We start from the raw sequence: 20,656 nt of genomic DNA on the forward strand, positions 1-20,656 counted from the left end.
CCCTGAGTCTTCCTGTCTGTAAAGCAGGTGGGAGGGGTAAGCAGACCCTTGGCTTTTCAATTTCAGGTTGATTCAAGAGCAGTGGTTCTCTACCTTCCTAATGATGGGACCCTTTAATACAGCTCCTCATGTGGTGACCCCAACCATAAAATTATTTTCATTGCTACTGCAAATCTGTGATGTTGCTACTGTGATGAACCATAATGTAAAGATCTGTGCTTTCTGATGGTTTAGGGGACCCCTGTGAAAGGGTTGTTCAACCCCCAGGTTGAGCATGCTGTTCTAGAAAGGAACCGGAAAAACCAGCCAGCCCTTTACAGAGGCACACATGCGTACTTTGTTCCCCCACCACCTAGTGCATCAGACGCTGAGTTAAGGGCCATGTAAATAGGAAACGAATGTAAATAACAAGTCACAGGGGAATGCTATGCAGCAATGAAAACAACGGCCCTAACCGTACTCGACAATTTTGACAAATCTCATAGATTCGATACTGAATGAAAGAAGCCATCTATAAAGAGTAAATACCATCTGATTCTACTTAGAATTTAAATCTCAGGCTATAGAGACAAGAACAACTAACTCCATTTTGTTATTTTTTTTTTTAAAGCACAAACCTTGGGCTATATGGATGAATCCTGCTTTTAAATTCTCGAACACACACACACACACACACACACACACACACACACACACACACACACCTGGAGGAAACTAGGACCACACTTCACAATCCTTTGCAACTGCAGTATCACTGACCTGCACTTTCTGCCCATTTTTGAACTCTATGGGCTAAGAGAGATCACCCTAGTTTCAAAAACAAACAAACAAAAAAAACAAAACAAAACAAAAAACAAAAAACAAAAAAAAACAAACAAACAAACAAAAACCTAGAAACTTCTCTCAAAGGAGCTACATCAACACTGTGCTTGTAGGAAGAACTTCTTAAGTTTATAGACAGATATTGGTGTAGTCGTCTTTACCAAGTGTGACCTGCCACACTCGTGTTATCTTGTCCATGCCCATCAACATGAATGTATCCAAATTCTTGCACTATCATCATCTCTTGATATGATTATTCCACAAATCTGTTTCCCATTATCAGTTAAACCACCGTCAAGAATTACTTGGGAGACCAAGCTTTGGGCAAGCCTGTGTGGGACTATCTTGATTGCCTTCATTGAGATGGGAAGGGAAGGCCTGCCTGCTGTGGCTGGCACCATTCCCTGGGCAGGGGATCCTAGATTGTATAAATTGGGAAGGGACCTGAGCAGCAGCATGTGTCCGCTGCTCTCTGCTTCCCGGTTGTGGATGCCCTGTGACCACCTGCTTCAAGCTCCTGCTGCCTGGACCTCCGGGCATTGAAGACCATACCGTAAGGTGGACTGAAATAAACCCCTTTCCCCTCAGCTGCTTTTGCCAGGGTATTTTTTCTCGCAGTCAGAGAAAAAAAAAATAACTAAAATACCAGAGTTTTGAGCAGCCCTTCCTAAGGAGGGATATAATCTGCCTAGCCATGGTGTAGGTGATGGACAGGGCATGAAGGGAAAGCCAAGAAGCTATTGCAACAGTGCAGGCAAAGCGTGTTTGGTGCTTTGCCTCGGGTCATGGTGGCAGGTGTGGAAGTCAGAAGATGGCATTTGTATAACTTATTTGCAAGGTTACTTATGGTTTGCATTGAATGCATCGCTAATGCTTCCTTGGTGGGTTTTTTTCACTTTGAATTTTAGTGGAAGGTGGTAATAGGAGAAGCTGAGGAAGATTAAAGGTTATCGTGGATACAGGGCCGAATAGATCTGAAAACCTAAGCGAGTTCTAGGCCTCTAAGCCTCTGGCGCAGCAATAATTTGGCAGCTAAGCCCCCAGCCGCTTTTCAGTGACCATGCGCAACAGGCCAGATAAGAGCCTATGGAAAGCACAGGAGTTTCTGAAATCGAAGCCAGCGGACCCCGGGAATCGTAGTTCACAGCTTCTGCGCAGGCGCAGTGGCTCCCGCGGGCTTGCTGCGCAGCTGCTGCGGGACAAGGTTCTGAAAGCTTATTGCGGTGCAGCTGGCTGCGGATGCTGGTGCAGGTATCGGTTTCCGCGGTTGGTTTTGGAGCTGCGCGGGTTGGGGGCTCCGAGCGCACACCTTGGGCGGGTTGGGACCCAGAGCATCCCACGGACCTGGCGTTGCGCTGCAGCTGCCGCTGCGGAGGCGTGCACTTCTGCAGCACCGCGCCATCCCATCCTTCCATTCCTCCCTGTGCTCAGGACTTGAAAACTTCGCCACCGTTGGTATTTTTGTACGGGATAATTCCCTGGTTTGTTTGCTCGCGCGCGCGTGCGTGCGTGTGTATGTGTGTGGTCCTTTTATTAGATGTTTAGCTGCGTCCCTAGCTGTATCTCTAAGAACCCTGGATCATCCTCCTCCCGGGTGTTAATAAGCCAGAGCATCTCCGGGCTTTGCCCGCTGACACCTGTGGGGCGAATGGCCGCTGCTTTTCTCTCTGGAGTTGAGAACCTTTACCTGCGTCACATTTTCACAGAGCCTCTAGTGAAGCAGCTGCGCATGTCTCAATCACTGCAGAGACCCAGGTGCCCAAAGAGATGCCAGGTAACATGGTGGGCACCTAATGGTTAGCAAAGAAGTAAATGACATCATGCGTGCTGTGTGTCGGGACCCCTGGGGTGCGTAATTAACGCTTTGCTAATTGCAATAAGACACTCGTACATCTTGCCGAATAGTGGTACTTCTCAGGTCATATTTCCATGATGTAAGTGATCTGTCCCCACACTGCCCATTCCCATGTCGGTAGATGCAATCGTTTATGGAGTGAGTGAGTGAGTGAATGAATGAATGAATGAATGAATGAATGCAGCACATACCAAGCTATGTGCAAAAGCTCATTTGGGAATCAAAGGGAAGCTTCGCGGGGTGGTGGGTGGTGGGGTGGTGGTGGGTGGTGGTGGTGAGTCAGCTAAGAAGAATCAGGGTTTTGTCTTTGATATGTTTCTTGTGGGATCCCTTTTTTGGTGGTAGGGGTCGTGTGTGTGTGTGTGTGTGTGTGTGTGTGTGTGTGTGTGTGTGTGTGTGTTACTGGGGACTGAAACTAGGACCTCCACATGCTGGGCAAGTGTTCCACCACTGAGCAATATCTCCAGCCCTAATTTTATTTTGTGTTTATGACTGTTTTGCCTGCATGTATGACCGCACTGTGTGCTTATCAGAATAGTGTTGGATCCCCTGAAAGTGGAGTTACAGATGGCTGTGGGCTGCTATGTTGGTGCCAAGAATAGAATCAAACCCCGTTCCTCTGCAAAGCAGCAGGTGCTCTTCACCCCTTAGCCCCAAGAGCCGTATTTTGAAGAATGAGTAAAGGATTAGTAAGAGGAAGAAGGCAGAATTCCCAGAGAAGAGGGGGCAGGAATCTGGTGTAAGGATGGGAGAGTGTTGATGTGGGATATTTCTTTCTGTGTGGCTGCAGGGTCCATCCGTGAGATATCTAGGCAGATCTGTGTGCTCTCTGCGTTTAACTTGATCTTTGTGGACCCGTGAGGGCTTCCAAGAAGAAAATGACAGGATCAGCTTCTGAGTATTAGGAGAAATTTTTTGGCTACAGCCTGAGTGTGGATTAAAGAGGAATATACTTAGGAGGGTGGCTCCAAGGCTAAGAGCACTTGTTGCTCTTCAGAGGACCCAGGTTCTGTTCCCAACAGCCACGTGGCAGCTCACAACCTTTTTGTAACTCTAGCTGCAGAGGATCCAATGCCTTTTTCTGACCTCCATTGACACCACCACACGCGTGGTACACATACATATAGGCAGGCAAAGCATTCATACACATAGATTAAATAAATCTAAAAATAAATGTTAAGATGGAGGGGGTTCTGAGCTTGGTTATTGTGTGAAAAGTAAGAGGGGAGGAATTTCGATAGTCAAGTATGAAATCAGGTTTCTGAGTTGAGCACCTGGTATGAAGGAAATGTGTGTTTGTTGAATAGGTTTGTGATTGAATCACTTGGAACAGGGGGGAGGGGATCTTCCAATCATTTATTCTCCTTTTATGGGGCTGGAATCAGAGGTTAAGAGCACCTCTTCCAGAGGTCCTCAGTTCAATTCCCAGCAACCACATGGTGGCTCACTACTATCTGTAATGAGATCTGGTGCCCTCTTCTGGTGGACAGGCATACACACAGGGAGAACATTGTTAAAGATAATAAATAAATAAATCTTTAAGATTTTCCTTTTAATAGACTAGTTTGTTGGCCTGAGCTTTTCTATGCCTCTAAGTATATAGGTATGGGTGTGTGTGCACGGGGGTGGGGGTGGGGGTGGGGTGACTGTGTGAGTGATAAAAGCCAATGTTTTCAGAATTAATAACCTCATTTAATGTCTTGTTTCTTCTTGACAGTTTCTTCAAGACTGTAAATTGGATTCCTAGGGGCCTTGGTAGTTTGTTGTGCATAGATAGTTCCTGTTGGCAGATCACACACTCAGATAGTCTGAAGAGGACTGGATTCCTGCTGGTGATACCATGCAAGCTTCAGTGCCCTCGAACATGCTGGCAGCCATCTCCCCAGACCCCCCAGCTCTGGCTTCAAGGGAACAAAGCAGGGACCCTAGAATGGATACCTCTAGGGCCCAAGAAAGGATCTCAAGAGGATATGCTGATGACCTAGATTCTTTCAGGCAGAAGTTCAGGTGGTTTTGTTACTCACAAGAAGAAGGACCCAGAAAAACCCTGAATCAACTCTGGGAGCTTTGCAAGCAGTGGCTGAGACCAGACATTCACACCAAAGAGCAGATCTTAGAGTTCTTAGTGTTCGAGCAGTTTCTGAGGGTTTTGCCTGGAGAGATGAGGGTCTGGGTGAATTCTCAGCGTCCTGAGAGTAGTGTGGAGGTGGTAACCCTGGTAGAAGATCTGAACCAAACACTGGAAGGTGAGAGTTTCAGGTGAAGAGTGGGGGGGGGGGGGGGGGGGGGAGGAACCCCCTAAGGGCTGACGTAAATCTCTCAAAGGAAGCAATACTGCTAAGACTGGAAATTAAGAATTAAAAATTATATATTCAAAGATGAGGTAGTCATTTAAGACAGTGGTTCTCAACCTGTGGGTCAGGACCCCTTTGTGGGTCATAGGGGTTACATATCAGATGTTTACATTATGATTAATAACAGTAGCAAAATTACAGTTATAAAGTAACAATGAAGATAATTTCATGGTTGAGGGTCACCACAACATGAGGAACTATTAAAGGGTCACAGCTTTAGGAAGGTTGAGAACCACTGATTTAAGGGAAACATTCTATTTCACAGATTACATACAGTCAATTCTGCATTCTTGGGTCTCTTAGAGGCCCTAATCTTGAAAAATTAGCATGTTGCAGTGATAAATCAGAGAGGAGTCAGACAGCCCACCTTTTCGGCATACCAGTTCCTGTGGTGGTAAACTGAATTGGTGGTGGTAAACAGTACTTGCTCAGAGCTTAGAGCTCGTGGTAGAATCCATTCTGTCCATTGCTTCTCCAAAATTCTGGCCTCTGTGTGGAGGCTCCTGTAGTGAAGAATCCATTGCTAGCAGCAATCTGTAAGAAAGAACAATCTTCTTAAGTTGATCCTCTTACATCTTTTATATAAGCTTTAATTTCCCCACAACTTTCTGGATAATAAAACTACCTATCGTCCTTGTTATAAGATGGTGGAGTGTGATTTGGAAAAAATTATTCCCCTTATCTGAAAATGAACCATCATCTAAGGAAGTTCAGTATGCTTAGTCACTGAATCCAGGCTCCTGCTGGGGTCTTGACCCAGTCTCCCACCACTAAGATCTCAATGAGCTCATCAAGACCCCCTACCCTGTGCCACAGCTTCCCCTTAAACACACAACAGAGTTTTCTTGCTTCTTAACTGTTATCCTTAGGAATCAGCTGGCAATCCCAGAGGCACAGTCAAGGTTTTATTCAGCCAGCTTCTAATGTCTTTGTTCAATAAACTAAACAGCTGTAAGTAACATTTGAGCAAAGCTGCTTTATCTTGATATATCATCTATATTAGAAATATTTTAAAACTCTTTATAGTACAAAGTAAGTATTTTACAGCTAAGGGTCTGTTGGAAGAAAGGAACTCAGTTTTCCAAAGGAATTGGAAAGATCTTTTGATGAAATAGTGGGGAAAGCCTGTTTTCTACCTCTGGTGGTTCTGCTTTAAAGAGAAGAAAAACATTGATTTCTGATCTCTCTTCCAGAGGGTATCACGAAATAGAGGTTTGAGTTTTCATCCCCTCTTTGGCCGGCAGCCCCTGTAACCCTTGTCATTTCCCAAGTGTCTAGAGCAATAAACACCTTTTTATTAAAATATTTGTCCTTTCCTCCTTGGTTCCTGAAACCTGTTCCAGAACCCTCGATGGATGTAAAGGTGAAAGACAGTCATCTTGTCATTTACCGCAGGCCCCTTGAATTTAATGAGATGATATTTGGAATGTCCAGAAGTAACCACCCATGGAGGCCGATTTCCAATTCAGCTATAGAGGGATGGAACTCACAGCCCCCACCTCTAGAGAGGAGAAGGGCTGGAAGTTGAGATGATCACCAATGACGTCATGAGTCATGCTACATGATGATATTGTCTTACAGAAAGCTGGACATATGGGCATTCCTGGAGGGTGGTACACCTGAAGAGGGCATGGGAGAGTTTCTATCCAGGTGTATCCAGGCTGTGACTAAGTTTAGAAGTTCTCAACCTTTCTCTCTAGGCTTTGCCCTGTGCAGCTTTTTCATCTGACTGTTCATTTGTATCCTTTCTAATAGCCTTTATAGTAAATAGACAAATAAACACTTCCTGTGAGCCATTCTAGCATATTAATCCAAACCAATCGAGGGGGTTGTGGTGAATTCTGATTTTGTACAAAGAATGGAGCTGAAAGACTAGATTGATTTTTCTTTCCCCTTCCCCAGATCTTGGCACTCAAGATTCTGCTGTTTGCAAAGCGGAGTATTTGGGAGAAGAGGAGATGGTGGCTGTTCCTCCAAACACGGAGCCACGTGTGAGTTTTCTCTCACTGCTTTTTACTCTTCAGTGGAAACTGAGCTATTAGTGAGGAAAGTAAAGATACAAAATCAACCAAGACAACCTGTAGGTCACTGTTTACTTGCTGTTTATTGGGTTCACAGACCATAACATAATGCTGAGGCTAACCAAAATTACGTAATGCTGAGGCTAACCAAAATTACGTAATGCTGAGGCTAACCAAAATTACTTAAGGATGGCTGGGTGAGTGAAGGCTCCTACAGCTGAGACTGATGACCAAAGTTCAGTCCCCAGGATGGACATGGTAGAAGGAAAGAACCAACTCTACCAAGTTGTCCTCTGACCTCCACAGGCATTCTGGAGCATACTTATGTACACCATCACCCCCAAAATGTTTTTGCAAGGGGAAGCATTTACCAAAACCCAAAAGTTACCCTTGACAAAATGAGTCAGGTAGAAATAGAACTGTATTTCCCTAATATGGTAAAGAACATCTCCACCTGGGTAGAATCGGGAGATTAAAAATCAGGGCTCACAATCCCAGTGGTGGGATACCTTGCTCAGCCTTGATACAATGTGGAGGGGCCAGGCTCTCCTTCAACTTGGTATGCCTGACTTTGTTGCCTTACCCACTCTGAGGAGTGGATGGGGGTAGAATGGGAGGGCGGCGAGGAGGCGGGAGAAGAGAAGGGAGAGGGAACTGGGGTTGGTATGTAAAATAAAAAATTTTAATAAATAATATTTAAAAAAATCAGGGCTCACAATGTAAGCAACAAGACCCATGTTTCCTGACCACAGCAGAACCAAGTGAAGTGAGGCAGAAATAAGTTGGAAGTGTTTGAGTGTGAGAGACTAAGGCATAGTCTTACAGACTATGTTACTGTCTGCTTGGGAAGCCTTGGGGTCAACTGAGTGAGACTAGGACCCATGCAGTAGCTGGGAAAGACAACCAGTTATAGACCAGTAAGTTTCCAGTACTAGCAATCACCAGTTAGGAAAACGATTACAGTAACAAGTAGTAGTTCCCCAGTAGAACGATAATGAGCTCCAGGGATAGGTCTGCTTCCAAGTTCCTGGAACTTGTGAATATTATTTGCCGGAAGAAAAATCATTCATTGCAAGTGTAGTTAAGCCATGGGCTTTAAGATGATGAATGAGGGCTACTGAAATTGGAAAGATGGCCGGGCGGCGGTGGTGTGAGCCTTTAATCAGTTCAGCACTCAGGAGGCAGAGGCAGGAGATCTCTGAGTCCAAGGCCAGCCAGGAAAACCCTGTTTTGAAGAAATCATAATAGTAATATAAAATTGGAAAGGTGGGGAGTTAATCTAGGGTTATGAGCAGTCCCTAACAGCTGTCACAAAGGCCTTTATTAGAGAAACAGTTTGAACACAGAGAGATGATGATATAGAGAGGGAGGCAATTTGGAGTGACTGGGCCACAAGCCAGGGAAGGTCAAGGAATGCTGGCAGCCACTGATAGCTGGAAGAGGCAAATGGACTCTCCCTAAGAGGCTCAAGAGAGTATAGTTCCCTGATCTCCTATTTCTGGCCCCTGGAACTATGAGAGAATGTTTTTCTGTTGTTTGAAGTCACAGAGCCCTGGTGTTTGGTTACATGGTATGCCATTGACAAGCTGCTAACCCAAGTGCTAAGGAACACAGTTGTCTATTTCCCTCACACAGAGGATGCTGTAGATTTATTGTATAGAAAATGGGTAGAAGGTACCTGTAATCCCAGAATTCAGAAAACTGAGTCAAGATGGTTGGTTTCAAGCCAGTGTGGATTCCAGACAAGTCTCAAAGGAAAAAAGAAAAGAAAAAGAGTGATTTTAATGAGTTAGTATACTTGTTTGTGAATGTGGCATACTTGTAAGCATGAATATATTACTGAAGCAGACTCTGATTGTATATTTTAACATATTGCTGCAGTCAGGTGTGGCAATGCACACCTGCAATCCAACACTAGAGGTGCTGAGGCAGGGGGATCTTGTATGAGTTGGAAGCCAGCCTGGGCTGAAGAGAAAAACAGTCCCTGAGTAATAACAAGAATTGCTACTTCATGTGTCTAAAGTTAGTAACACAGCAGCTATTATATGTTTAACTATTACCTGGAATTAGCTCTTATGGTGTACAGATTTGAGGATGGGAATGTCAATTCATACCCTCATTTATGATTTTCTTTTTAATCTTAGGAATTAATGTGTTGGGGTTAACTTGATCAGTGTTAACAATTGAGAGAGGTCTTATACAGTTGATATTTAATGCTAGATTCTTAAATGGGAAAGGTCAGAACTATACAGTACCCTTGTTCTATATTTCTTATAATAGTTGTATGGACTCTGAAACTCTCCAAGCCTGGACTGGAGAAATAGCTTAGCTGTTAAGAGCACTGGCTGTTCTTGCAAAGGACCCCAGTTCAGTTCCCAGCACCTACATGGCAGGTTACAACTGTCCTCCACTCCAATTCCAGAGGATCCAACACCCGATCCTGGCCTCTAGAAGCACAAGTCATACATGCTGTGTTTGATCTTCTAGGAACCTGTAACATTTGAGGATGTGTCTGTGGACTTTACCAGAGGAGAGTGGAAGGTGCTGGAGTCGTCTCAAAGGGAGCTATATAAGGAAGTGCTGCTGGAAAACTTGAAGAACCTAGAATTTTTGGGTAAGACATCTTCTCTTCAGGGTCTAGCATCTAAGAGAGTAGCGGCTTCATCCCCTGTTATCATCTGAAAGATAATGCCATGTGACAGTTTTAGCTGTATCTGCTGGGCATCCAGGACCTGCCATGACTATTCCTAAAAATGGACTCTGAAAGTGTACTTTCTGTGATTTTTTTCCCTCCTAAGAAAGTTTCTGTTTCATTGATTGGAAATGTGGAACATCATTTTGTTGTCCAAAATGCCCTCCCCTCCTTCCTCCTTGGATTCCTCCTCTGTATTTGACAATGTCTTTCTCTTCCTTAGGGAAACAGGCTAAATCCGAATGCTAGATCGTCTTTGTTCTATGTGTAAACAATCATTTTCTTTTCTCTGAGCAGGCCTTCCAGTTTCTAAATTTGAGTTGATTTCCCAACTGAAGTGGGTTAAGTTGCCAAGGGCACTAGAAAAAGAAATCTCAGAAGGCCCCAGACCAGGTGAGTTGGTAAAAGGTAAGAAGGAAATGAAAACCATGGGGGGTAAAAATCTTTGAACTGCTGGGTGGATGTAATGCTAGAATATAAAGCTGACTGATTAGAAGAGAGCCTTCATCTTCCTGGAATGTTCATTTTCATGGGGACACTATTGGTTTGTGTCTTCCAAAAAGTAAATGCCAAGATGCGACTCCCCAAACTGGAGATTTGTTGGGAGAAATCAGGAAAATATGGAGGCGGCATTTGCATTGCTGTGAGAGCATGAGGCAGGCAGGTGTAGCCTCTGAGTGAGGAAGAAGGAAGGAAGGATCTTAAGCTGAAGATGGTTTGTAAAGTTTGTAAAGTTTAGAGGAGGCCTGGGGCAACAATCCCAGTGGAGGGGCTCCACATCTCACAGAAATGGTTCTGGAGTGTCTGTGTACTTCCCCATGGACAGTGAGAGGGTGTGTGACAGTAGCCCTGATGTGAACGCAGCAGCAGGGGCGGGCAGGCAGTCTCCTCACAGAACTGAGAAGCACATTATAGACACTAAAAAAACCAATTATCGGGGTTGGGGATTTAGCTCAGTGGTAGCGCACTTGCCTAGCAAGCGCAAGGCCCTGGGTTCGGTCCTCAGCTCTGGCAAAAAAAAAAAAAAAAAAAAAAAATTATCAAGACAAGTGTGTTAGTAACCGAGTGCAAGCTGTAAGAACAGCACATAAAAGAAATTGTGGGAGCTTGTGGGGTTACAGACGCAACAATGGTTTGTTTTTGGATTCTTTTTTTTTTTTTTTTTAACTTTAATGAATGCAAAACTGATAGATGTTCAGTAGAAATTCTGCTTGACGAGCAGTGTGTGGTGTGCTACTCTTTGACTGGATGGCAGTGTCCCCCAGTACAGTCACAGTTGTGCAACCTCAGGCTTCATAGCCCCAGAGTATGGTGGGTGTGTTGAATACATTGTTACTCACGGTATTTTCAACTCACAATGAATTTACCAAGATATAATTCCACTGTAAATCAAGGAGCGTCCACATAAAGGAACAATAACCTAATTAGCATTTAAACTTTATCTCAAAAGGTAAGTGGGAATTCAACCAGTAAACATGTAAAATAGTTCCTTTTTTGTTAGTAAAATGTTCATATGTTTACATGTATAGGTTAAATATTTATGTATTTTTAACATCTGGAAAACATTTATGTTAATATTTATGTTAGTTTTTCTGTTAACCTTCAATGGATTAGGTTTTTGTTCCCTTATCTTTCTCTGCATCTTCCTAAAATTTTAAAATAACTATATTTAATATATATTTTAAGTATAAAAATGCCATTACATATATTATTACCTTTATTTTTTAATTGAATTTTCTAAAGCATTTATTTAGTCAGCCTCTCAGCTGTTTCCATTATAACTACATAAATAAAAAAATTACTTTATTATGTTTAAGCAACAATTTAGAGATTAATCCCTAAAACCTGTTTTTGCACTGTTTTGCAGTTAAAAAGCCATTAACATGAAGGGAAAGACAGACTTAATAGAGACAATTATTTAACTTACACAAATTAATAATGAGCTAGCGGTACACAAATCAGAAGAAATGAGCAAGCAATGTGTCCAGATAACTGACAAAGTTGACAATGTTAATGGTTTGTGAACATGAAAAAGTCCAGACTTAATCACTAATGGGACTCTACATTTAAAGCAACCATATTGTTACTAATTGAATATGTACATACTTAAAGATCATTGATTAGAGGTAAGTACTGAGGCATGTTATTCCTTAGGTATTATGTAAAAGTTAAACACACACACACACTCAACCTGAACCCAGTGTCTCATGCATGCTAAGCATACATTTTACCACTGAAGTATACCCCTAATTATAGAGACATAATCTGATAAACATTCAATAAGGAAATCAATAAATTGTATAGGATGGATTATCATGTAACTGATTTAAATTATCATTTTCAGCTGGGCAGTAGTAGCACATGCCTTTAATCCCAGCACTCAGGAGGCAGAGGCAGGTGAATCTCTGTGAGTTCAAGCCCAGCCTGATCTATAAAGTGAGTTCCAGGACACCCAGAGCTGTTACACAAAGAAACCCTGTCTTAAAAAAAAATCATTTTCAAAATTTACCAATGATCTTGGAAATATAAAAGAAAAATAACAATACATGTTAACTTTTTATATTCTAAACTATACGGGAAAATTTATATAACTTGTGAATAATAGGATCTTGAGTTTTATAATTGCCTGTTAAAACAGTTAGGAAGATGATTATGTGTTTGTTTGTTTGTTTGTTTGTTTACCCCTCTCTTTTGGTTTTTGAGATAGGATTTCTCTGTGTAGCCCTGGCTGTCCTGGAACTGGCTCTATAGACCAGGCTGGCCTCAAACTCAGAGATCTGCCTGCCTCTACCTCCCAAATGCTGGGATTAAAGGTGTGCACCACCACTGCTCTACTAATTATGTGATTTTACAATTAACCAGGGGAGATGTCTTAATGGGTAAAATGCTCACTATTCAAGAATGGAGACCCAGGTTAGAATCTCCAGGACCTGTGAGAAAGCTAAGCATAGACTTTATGCCTATAATCTCAGCCTTGCTGTAGACTGGTAGATTTTAGACTACTATTGCCTAGCCACACTAGCTGAAACAGCCAGCTTTTGGCTCAGTGAAAGACCTGTATTTTTGTTTAAAAAAAAAAAAAAGGAGAGTGAGCCAGGAAGTGGGGGTGCACACCTTTAATCCCAGTACTTGGAGAGGCAGAGGCAGGTGAATCTCCGGGTTCAAGGCCAGCCTGGTCTACATGTTGAGTTCCAGGACAGTCAGGGCTGCAAAGAGAAACCTTGTCTTGGGGGTGGGGCTTGGGGGTGGAGAATGATAGAAGATACCCAACATCCTCTTCTGATCTCTACATGTATGTATGTGAGCACAGGCGTTCCCACATTTGCACATACCAGGAAGGACATGAAGTAATGGGGAAGGCTAGCATGAATAATACACTTAATAAAGGAATTCAACGCTCTAAGAAAACACAATGTATAGTTTGGGGAAAGCTCCATGTTAAGTACCAGACTTTGAACCTTTGAGCCTGTCAGACTTATTAAAATGCACCGATGCATTGCATTCTAGGTATTAGGTTTTAAAATTCAAAGAATAGGATTAAAAGGACAGTGATCTAGAAAGAACAATAAATAGATGTGTGATTAAAATGTTTCAAATCTTTAAAAAAATGTTTCAGGAGGGCTGGACAAATGGCTCAGTGGTTAAGAGCACTGGCTGCTCTTCCAGAGGACCCAGGTTCAATTCCCAGCACCCACATGGCGGCTCACCACTGTCTGCAATTGCAACTCCAGGAGTTCTGACACCTTCACACAAACAGGCATGCAGGCAAAAACACCAATGCACATAAAATTTAAAAATAAAATGAATAATTAAAAACAAAAATTGTCTTCAGGATTGATAGGGCCAGATTGTGGTGATGTTTAGAATCTTATCATAGGTGACACTGTGTGTTCCTAAAGTGATTGGGGTTTTCAATAAAAGGTACTGGCATTTGCCTGCTTTGAGGATTGGCTGTATATAATGTAGGGGTCAAATTAAAATATGGCTTTAGGGTCTGGAGAGATGCTTCAGCAGTTAAGAGCACTGGCTAGCCTACCAGAGGACCTGGGTTCCCAGCACCCACATGGCAGCTCACAATCATCTGTAAATCCAGTTTTCTGGCCTCCACAAACACGGCATACATGCATGTAGTGCTCAGATGTACATTCAGGCAAAACACTCATTCAAAATGATAAAAAGAATTTAAAATATGGCTTTTACTACTTACAATACATGTGACTTTGGACAAGCTTCTGACACTCTGTGTGCCCCATAAAGTAAAGTACAAGATGTACTTCATCAGGTTGTTGTGAGGATTGAGTGAAACCACGCAAATAAAATGCTCATCGTGGAACCAGACATGTGGTAATTATATAAAGATAAAGTTTGGGTGTAGAGAAAATAAATATGTTTGAACTTGGTACAGAAATTGGAAAGAAGAGTGAAACTCTGAAACTTTCCTCACATAAAGCATCAGCTTTTCATTTTTTACAATATTTTCCTAGCCTCTCTGTTCATCTTGCTTTTCTATACTGTCTTTTGCCTATTTTATAAAGCTGTAATTGATAACTAAGCGATATCTCTTAAAATTATTACTGTGTTCCTATGTCAGTCCCAAATATCACAGCTTCCTTTATTGAGAATGGGAAATACTTGCTTTGTTATCTCTTCTAGAGGCTGAGTCTAGAAGTGAATTGGATGCCTTTATGGAAGACTTCACTTTAGAGAAAACAGTAGAATACTGCTTCAGTGATGATGGTTATGGCTTGAAGGCAGAATTCCAGAAACGACATGGCAAATCCAAGAAAGATCATAGCAAGCACGGTAGCCATGAGAGTAAAGAGACTCCCTCTGGAAAGAATTCCAAACAAACTTCTGACACAATCAAACATCGGAGCACCTGCTTAACAAAGAAGTCTAAGGAAGGCAAGAAACCCTACATCTTTCATTCAGATCTTGTGAACCGCAAAGAACACAGTGTAGTAAAGTTAAGGAAATGCAGTGGAAATGAGAAAGACTCACGTCACTCTTCATCTCTTAGTGACCATAAGAGACAACCAAGAATTGGTTCGTTGAGTAAGACCCAGAAGTGTAGTAAGTGTGGGGTAGCCTTTACTCAAAGCTCATGGTATCGTAGTAAAACCTCTCAGTGTGAAAAATGCCAGAAGAATCTATTTCAAGGCGAAACCTCAAATAAAGACAAAGGACCAGAAACTGAAGAACCCAGTAATGAAGAACCCAGTAAGTGTAGAAAATGTGGGAAGACTCTTGGCTATAGCTCAAAACTCTCTGTGTGTGTTGAATGTAGAAAAGCTCACAGAGCTAGTCCATCAGTTAAACCACATAAAAAAACTGACAAAAAAGGAAAGTCTTACAAGTGTGATGAATGTGGAAAAAGTTTTTCCGGGTTACAAGCTGTCGATATACATCGAAGAACTCATACTGGAGAAAAGCCCTATGAATGTAAACACTGTGGGAGATCCTTCAATGACTACTCATCATATTGTCAACACCAGAGAATTCATACTGGAGAGAAACCATATAAGTGTAGTGAGTGTGATAAATCCTTCACTCATAGCTCCTCTCTTTCAAAGCATCAAAGGATACACACTGGCGAGAAGCCCTATAAGTGTAAGGATTGTGGAAAAGCCTTTAGACAGAATTCTTGCCTTACCAGACATCAGAGAACCCACACTGGAGAAAAACCGTATGTGTGTAAGGATTGTGGATCATCTTTTAGCCTTTTTAGTACCATCATCTATCATCAGAGACTTCATGCAGGAGAAAAACCTTACAAATGTACCCACTGTGATAAAGCCTTCCCTACTCATTCCCGCCTCAGTCGACACTTGAGATGCCACACCGGTGAAAAACCATACAAATGTAAAGAATGTGGGAAAACTTTCCGACAGAGCTCATCCCTTAATTTACATCTCCGAAGTCATACTGGAGAGAAACCCTACAAATGTGATTATTGTGGAGCAACCTTTACTCGGAGCACCATCCTTATTGAACATGTAAAAACTCATACTGGCGCACAATATGAATGTAAAAAGTGTGGTAAGAAATCTAAAAGTCGGTCAGCCCATCTTAAACATCAGTGTACGGAGTAATTCTGGGAATGTAGTAAGTGGAGGGAGGTGAATTCAGATTGTGCCCTTATTTAAACACTTGACATGTAAACTACCCAAATCGTTGACTAGAAGCTGCAACTTTAATGGGTTTACAACTAGGAATAGCCTTCTTCCCCTTTGGCCTCTCTTCTTGAGGGTGGTCAGTTTTGATGAGAGCTGGTAAAGTTAGGTTGACATGAAGAAAGCATGTGAAGAGAAATGATTCTGAAAAGCCAAACTTAAGTTGGAAAGACTCTTCGGGGATTCCTCTTTGGCTTCCCTTCCACAGCCATACAGTATAATGGAAAAGAACATGCCTGAACTTTAACAACATAGGCTCTGTCCCAGTTTGCCAACCAACTACTGTGTCACCCTAAACAAGTCATTTGGACCTTCTCAATTTTAGTTTCTTTACCAGTAGAGTGAAGAGATGGCATTAATGATTTCTAAGTTTTCTTTTTATCTAATATTCTGATACTGCAGAAAATAGTTTGAACATCTTTGACTTATTGGAATTGTCATGTCTGGTAGATGCTTACTCTCTTACAGAATAGTGATAATATGGAATGTTTGATGTAGAGTACCTAGAATATGATAAACAGAACAAGTCAGGGAAGCTCAGTGGAGTTTGCTTTCAGGGAATGTTCAAATTTGCGCACCTTTAGAGTTTTGCCTCAATGGACTGAGAATTCAGAGAGCTTGTACCTGAGCCAACTCAGACATGAAAGTAACAGTCCTAGAAGAAAAGCCAAAACTGGCTGTTTTAGACAGATTGTCCCCCCTGCAGTGTAAGAATTCCGTGTGGCAAAAGTCACAAGAAGCTAGATTGAATCAGACTGGGTCCTTAGATGTGTTCTAGTTGGTCTGTAGGGTGGGGTATGTATGTACACACAGTTTTCACTCTTTAGAAATAATGAATTTTGTGTTTTAAAGACAGTAGAGTTTGTATTTAAAAATGTTCAGGAGCTGACCATATGAGCCTATTATGTCTATGGAGAGCTCAGCTGGTCCTGCCTGTGGTTACCACTTTAAATGCCAGGTTTCTCTTATACCTGGCTTTCTTAACGCAGGCATGTGATATTTCATTGCCCTGCCATTTGAGAATACATACACTAAAATCCCAAGGGACCTCACTGAGTAGAAGTAAAATTCAGGAAAAGAACTCTTTTGTGAAATGAGACTTCATGGAGTGGACTATATGGGCATTGACGGGTTGATGGAATCCTAATTTCTAACTGAGAAAAGAATTCAAGACCTTGAATTAGTTAGTTTGGATCTCAGGTCATTAGATTCCAAAGGGACTTGATTGTGTTATAGAAAAAATTCCTGAAGTTGAAATTTGAGGCAATTCCTAGAGAGAGAACTAAACCAGAACTCTGGTTTTACAGATATGAAGGATCTCCAATGCTGATCTAAGACTCAGGAATATTTGCTGATGTGCAAATAGTTTGAAATGCTACCTCTGGATATACGGTTTTTGGTTTCTTCTGGGTGGCTCCTTCCTCCTTACCCCAAAGTCTAAAAGAAAATCAGACAATATTTTGTGATAAATTGATCAGTGTAGCTATTGCCAAATGGACCAAGTAAACACATTCCTGATATCAAAGGAACATGGCTTGTAAGAATCACTCATATGGGCTTAACAATTTTCAGAAATGATATATTTTATTGAAATGATTAATGAAATGTATAAAACAACTCTTGAGAAGAGATCTGTTCCAGAGTGTTCTAGGGAATTTCACAAGAGGCTATTTTTATCCCAGTCTCAGTTGGAGATTAGAAACAAAACTATTTTTTTACAACTTCATTAAAATATAGAACACATAGGCTTAAAAACCAAGATGATTCAGTGAGTTTTCATCAGTTCTAATGAAGTGCACATTCATTATCATAATCCATTTTTCAGAACATCACCCTGTAAGAGTATCTATTGGATACACCCATTTATACATAATTCCTACTCTCCTCTCTGACCCCAAGTAATCACTAACCTACTTTGTATTTACAGAATGGCCTTTTCTAGTCTTTATATCGGTCTTTGTTTCCCCATCAACATCACGTTTTTAAGGTTATGCATGTTATAGCCTATGTGACTTCTTTCTATTCAAGTGTTATTTGTTGGTATTATTTGTTGTGAAATGATAATCTATCATATGGATACTTCATCCATTTTCCTGTGAGAGGGCATTCTCTTCTTTCTCCTTAGGGGCTGGCTGCTAGGAACAACACTGTGAATATAACATCTAAGTCTGTGTAGACATTAACTTTAATTGTTTTTCTTGGTAGACACCTATAGGTAGTTTCTGGGTCATGTAGATTTTTGTTTGACTTTTTAGGAAACTGCCAAATTGCCTTCCAGTGTGACTACATCATTTTACATTCTGGCCAGCAGTGTGTGAATGTTTCATTTTCTTTACATCTGTGCCAATGTCTAAAATATCTTAGTCGTCCTGGTGACATGGCATTTCCATATGCTTCTAATTTGTGTTTCCCTGGCAACTTGTGTCGTCATTTGCCCATTACTCAGCCTTTCACGTATCTCCTTTGAGTTTTTCAAATTCCTTACCTTAAAGGTCGGAATGGTTGACTTATAACTAGTTCTTTATCCACACACAGTCCCTTATCCAATGTGAACTTCCTGTCACCATGTACTAGAAGGAAACCACAAAACCTACTGCAAAATACTTGTCAATGACTAATAATTGCCTGAAAGGCATCCAGTCTGGCCTAGCATCCATATACTTAAGTCTATTTTCAGATTGTTAGGTCATCTAAAGGCTTTAAGTTTGTGATTTATGGCTCCTCATAGAACTTCTTTTCGGAGCTTTATTTAGCACTTTTTTTGTTTATGGTGATAAGTATTTTAATCAGCTCTGTGACACATTTTAAAAACAAAGTCCTTGTTCTTTCGAATGTTTTATAATGAGCTTCTATATAGAAATTTCTTTCAAGGCACAGGCTAAGACAGAGCCCCTGTCAGTGAATTTACCTAATTCTCTGTGCTTTAGAATTATTTCTGATGTAAAATATGGATGCCATAAAAAGAGCCATTTTGGTCTTCCCGGTTGAATGACTCTGGTGTACATGCGCAGCCGTCACTCAGCCCCAGCGCTTCCCCACCCTCCCACACTGAACTCCCTGAGAATTCACCCTCCGCTTTCTTCTCCCGCAAGCTCCTGGTTGTCACACTTCTGCTTCCTTTCCACATCTGGTTCTTGTTAGTTCCTCACATCAGTAACAATACAGTACCAGTCTTTTCATGTCCGGTTCATCCCACTTGACGTGCAATATTTGCAAGCATTCAAGGAAGTCTTCAGTTGGATTTTCTAGCACAGGAAATCTTAAAGCTCCTGAGTCGTGCAGGTAACATTGGTAAGAGGAACACAAGGTCATTACGTGTATTCTGTCTCGCTGGCTCCACAACTTAGGCCCTTGCACATGCGTACTGAAGAAGTTGAGAATGTGCACCGACTCCTCTTAGGGGTCTGCTTTTGGAAACGGAGTAAGAACAGTTACAGCACCAATCATACACTGTCGTGAAGCAACAAGGACAAACTGTCTCTTGCTTTAAAATGACGACCTAGCTGCTCTTTCAACTCAGCTACAATTTTATCTTGAGAGAAACTAATCTTTCTGTTTAGCTGATATTCCCTAACAGAGAAAAACAAACAAACAAACAACAACAAAAAAAAAACCGCTGAATAAATCAGCAGTTTGAGATTTTAGGCAATGAATTGGCTTCTCTTTGTAAATTTGGGTGTTCTTTGAGACAATAAAATCAAAGTTTCCCTTGGGCAGTATCTTACATGGATCATCTAAAACTAAAAAGTACTTAAATTTTCAAATTTTCAGTCAATTGATTTTTTGATCATAGAAATGTATATATTCTGTGAAAAATATGTGATCTGCTCCTGTTTACCCTGAGCAGAATTGTTAAATGGTGTGGTGTTTTCTGTTCTTGTGGGTATTTTTCTAACTGTCATTTTCTCCAAAGTGTTGAGTGAATTATAATAGTTGGGTTTACTTTTCTCTATCCACGGTTCTATTTGCACGTCTGTGCATGTGCAAGAGTCCAGCTGCTGTGTCTCTGGAGCGCTTGTAATCTGAAACCTGTTCAAAGTCGTTAAAGGTATTTTGGTTAGAGATTTAGATTTCATTTAGTTAGTTTTTGTGGATTTTTTTACTAAGTTGTTGAGATAGAGATCTGAAGTGTCAGCACTGCCTACTGTGTTATCTTTCATACTTGAACTCGATAGCTTCTGTGTCGCCGCTGCTGTAAATTGCAATTGGCTTTCGTCAGTGGATGTGCACTAGACCTTTAGTCCCCTCTTTCCACTGTGCCACTTACAGTAAGAGCTTCTGTGTCTGCACTGAATTCTGCCTTAGAAATATGCCTTTGACTAAAGTTTGAATATTTTTCCATGTATTTTTGCCTATAGAATAATCACAAATCCAATAAGAAGCACCTTGATTTATGGTTGATTATACATATAATGCTCTGACTTGTGCTATCTGCATAACGTGTTGATGTAATCTGTTATGCTGTTTCATCTGTGCAGAGACAAATATCATTTGTTGGTTTATCAACGCTGACTAGATTGGTGACGTGTTAGTGTGTCACTGAAGAATGCACGCTCCTCTGCAATGCTCATAGCGCACTGTGCGGTGCAATCAAGTGAAGTGTAGCTCTGCTAAGACAATAAAGCTGTGTTTAATGCAGAATACATCCTGCTTTGGGTTTTGGTTGGTTGGTTTTGTTTTTGTCGAGACAAGGTTTCTCTGGGTAACTGCCCTGGCTGTCCTGGGACTTGCTCTGTAAA

The 20,656-nt window shown here is 41.5% G+C and overlaps 1 protein-coding gene across 2 annotated transcripts; it reads left to right on the forward strand.

Moving 5' to 3' along the window:
- Window positions 1–1,990: 1,990 nt before the first annotated feature.
- Window positions 1,991–20,562, forward strand: Znf483 (zinc finger protein 483). 2 transcript variants are annotated; one of them, XM_036177756.1, is made up of 6 exons: window positions 1,991–2,073; window positions 4,395–4,923; window positions 6,934–7,022; window positions 9,540–9,666; window positions 10,042–10,137; window positions 14,398–20,562. In XM_036177756.1, the coding sequence occupies exons 2-6, from the start codon at window positions 4,518–4,520 to the stop codon at window positions 15,834–15,836; spliced, it is 2,157 nt and encodes a 718-aa protein (XP_036033649.1). In that variant the 5' UTR covers window positions 1,991–2,073; window positions 4,395–4,517; the 3' UTR covers window positions 15,837–20,562. The 2 variants fall into 2 exon arrangements, with proteins under 2 accessions (XP_036033649.1, XP_036033650.1); XM_036177757.1 differs by lacking the exon at window positions 1,991–2,073 and adding an exon at window positions 2,112–2,596.
- The last annotated feature ends 94 nt before the right edge of the window (window positions 20,563–20,656 follow it).

This window comes from Onychomys torridus, chromosome 2 (assembly GCF_903995425.1).
Source record: "Onychomys torridus chromosome 2, mOncTor1.1, whole genome shotgun sequence".
Lineage (NCBI taxonomy): Eukaryota > Metazoa > Chordata > Mammalia > Rodentia > Cricetidae > Onychomys > Onychomys torridus.

Bases quoted from the DNA above. Each gene is read 5' to 3' on its own strand.
- Znf483 (XM_036177756.1), top strand. From the start codon at position 4,518: ATGCAAGCTTCAGTGCCCTCGAACATGCTGGCAGCCATCTCCCCAGAC. The intron at 4,924-6,933 runs GTGAGAGTTTCA...CCCCTTCCCCAG, and splicing joins TCTGAACCAAACACTGGAAG to ATCTTGGCACTCAAGATTCT. The intron at 10,138-14,397 runs GTGAGTTGGTAA...TATCTCTTCTAG, and splicing joins CTCAGAAGGCCCCAGACCAG to AGGCTGAGTCTAGAAGTGAA.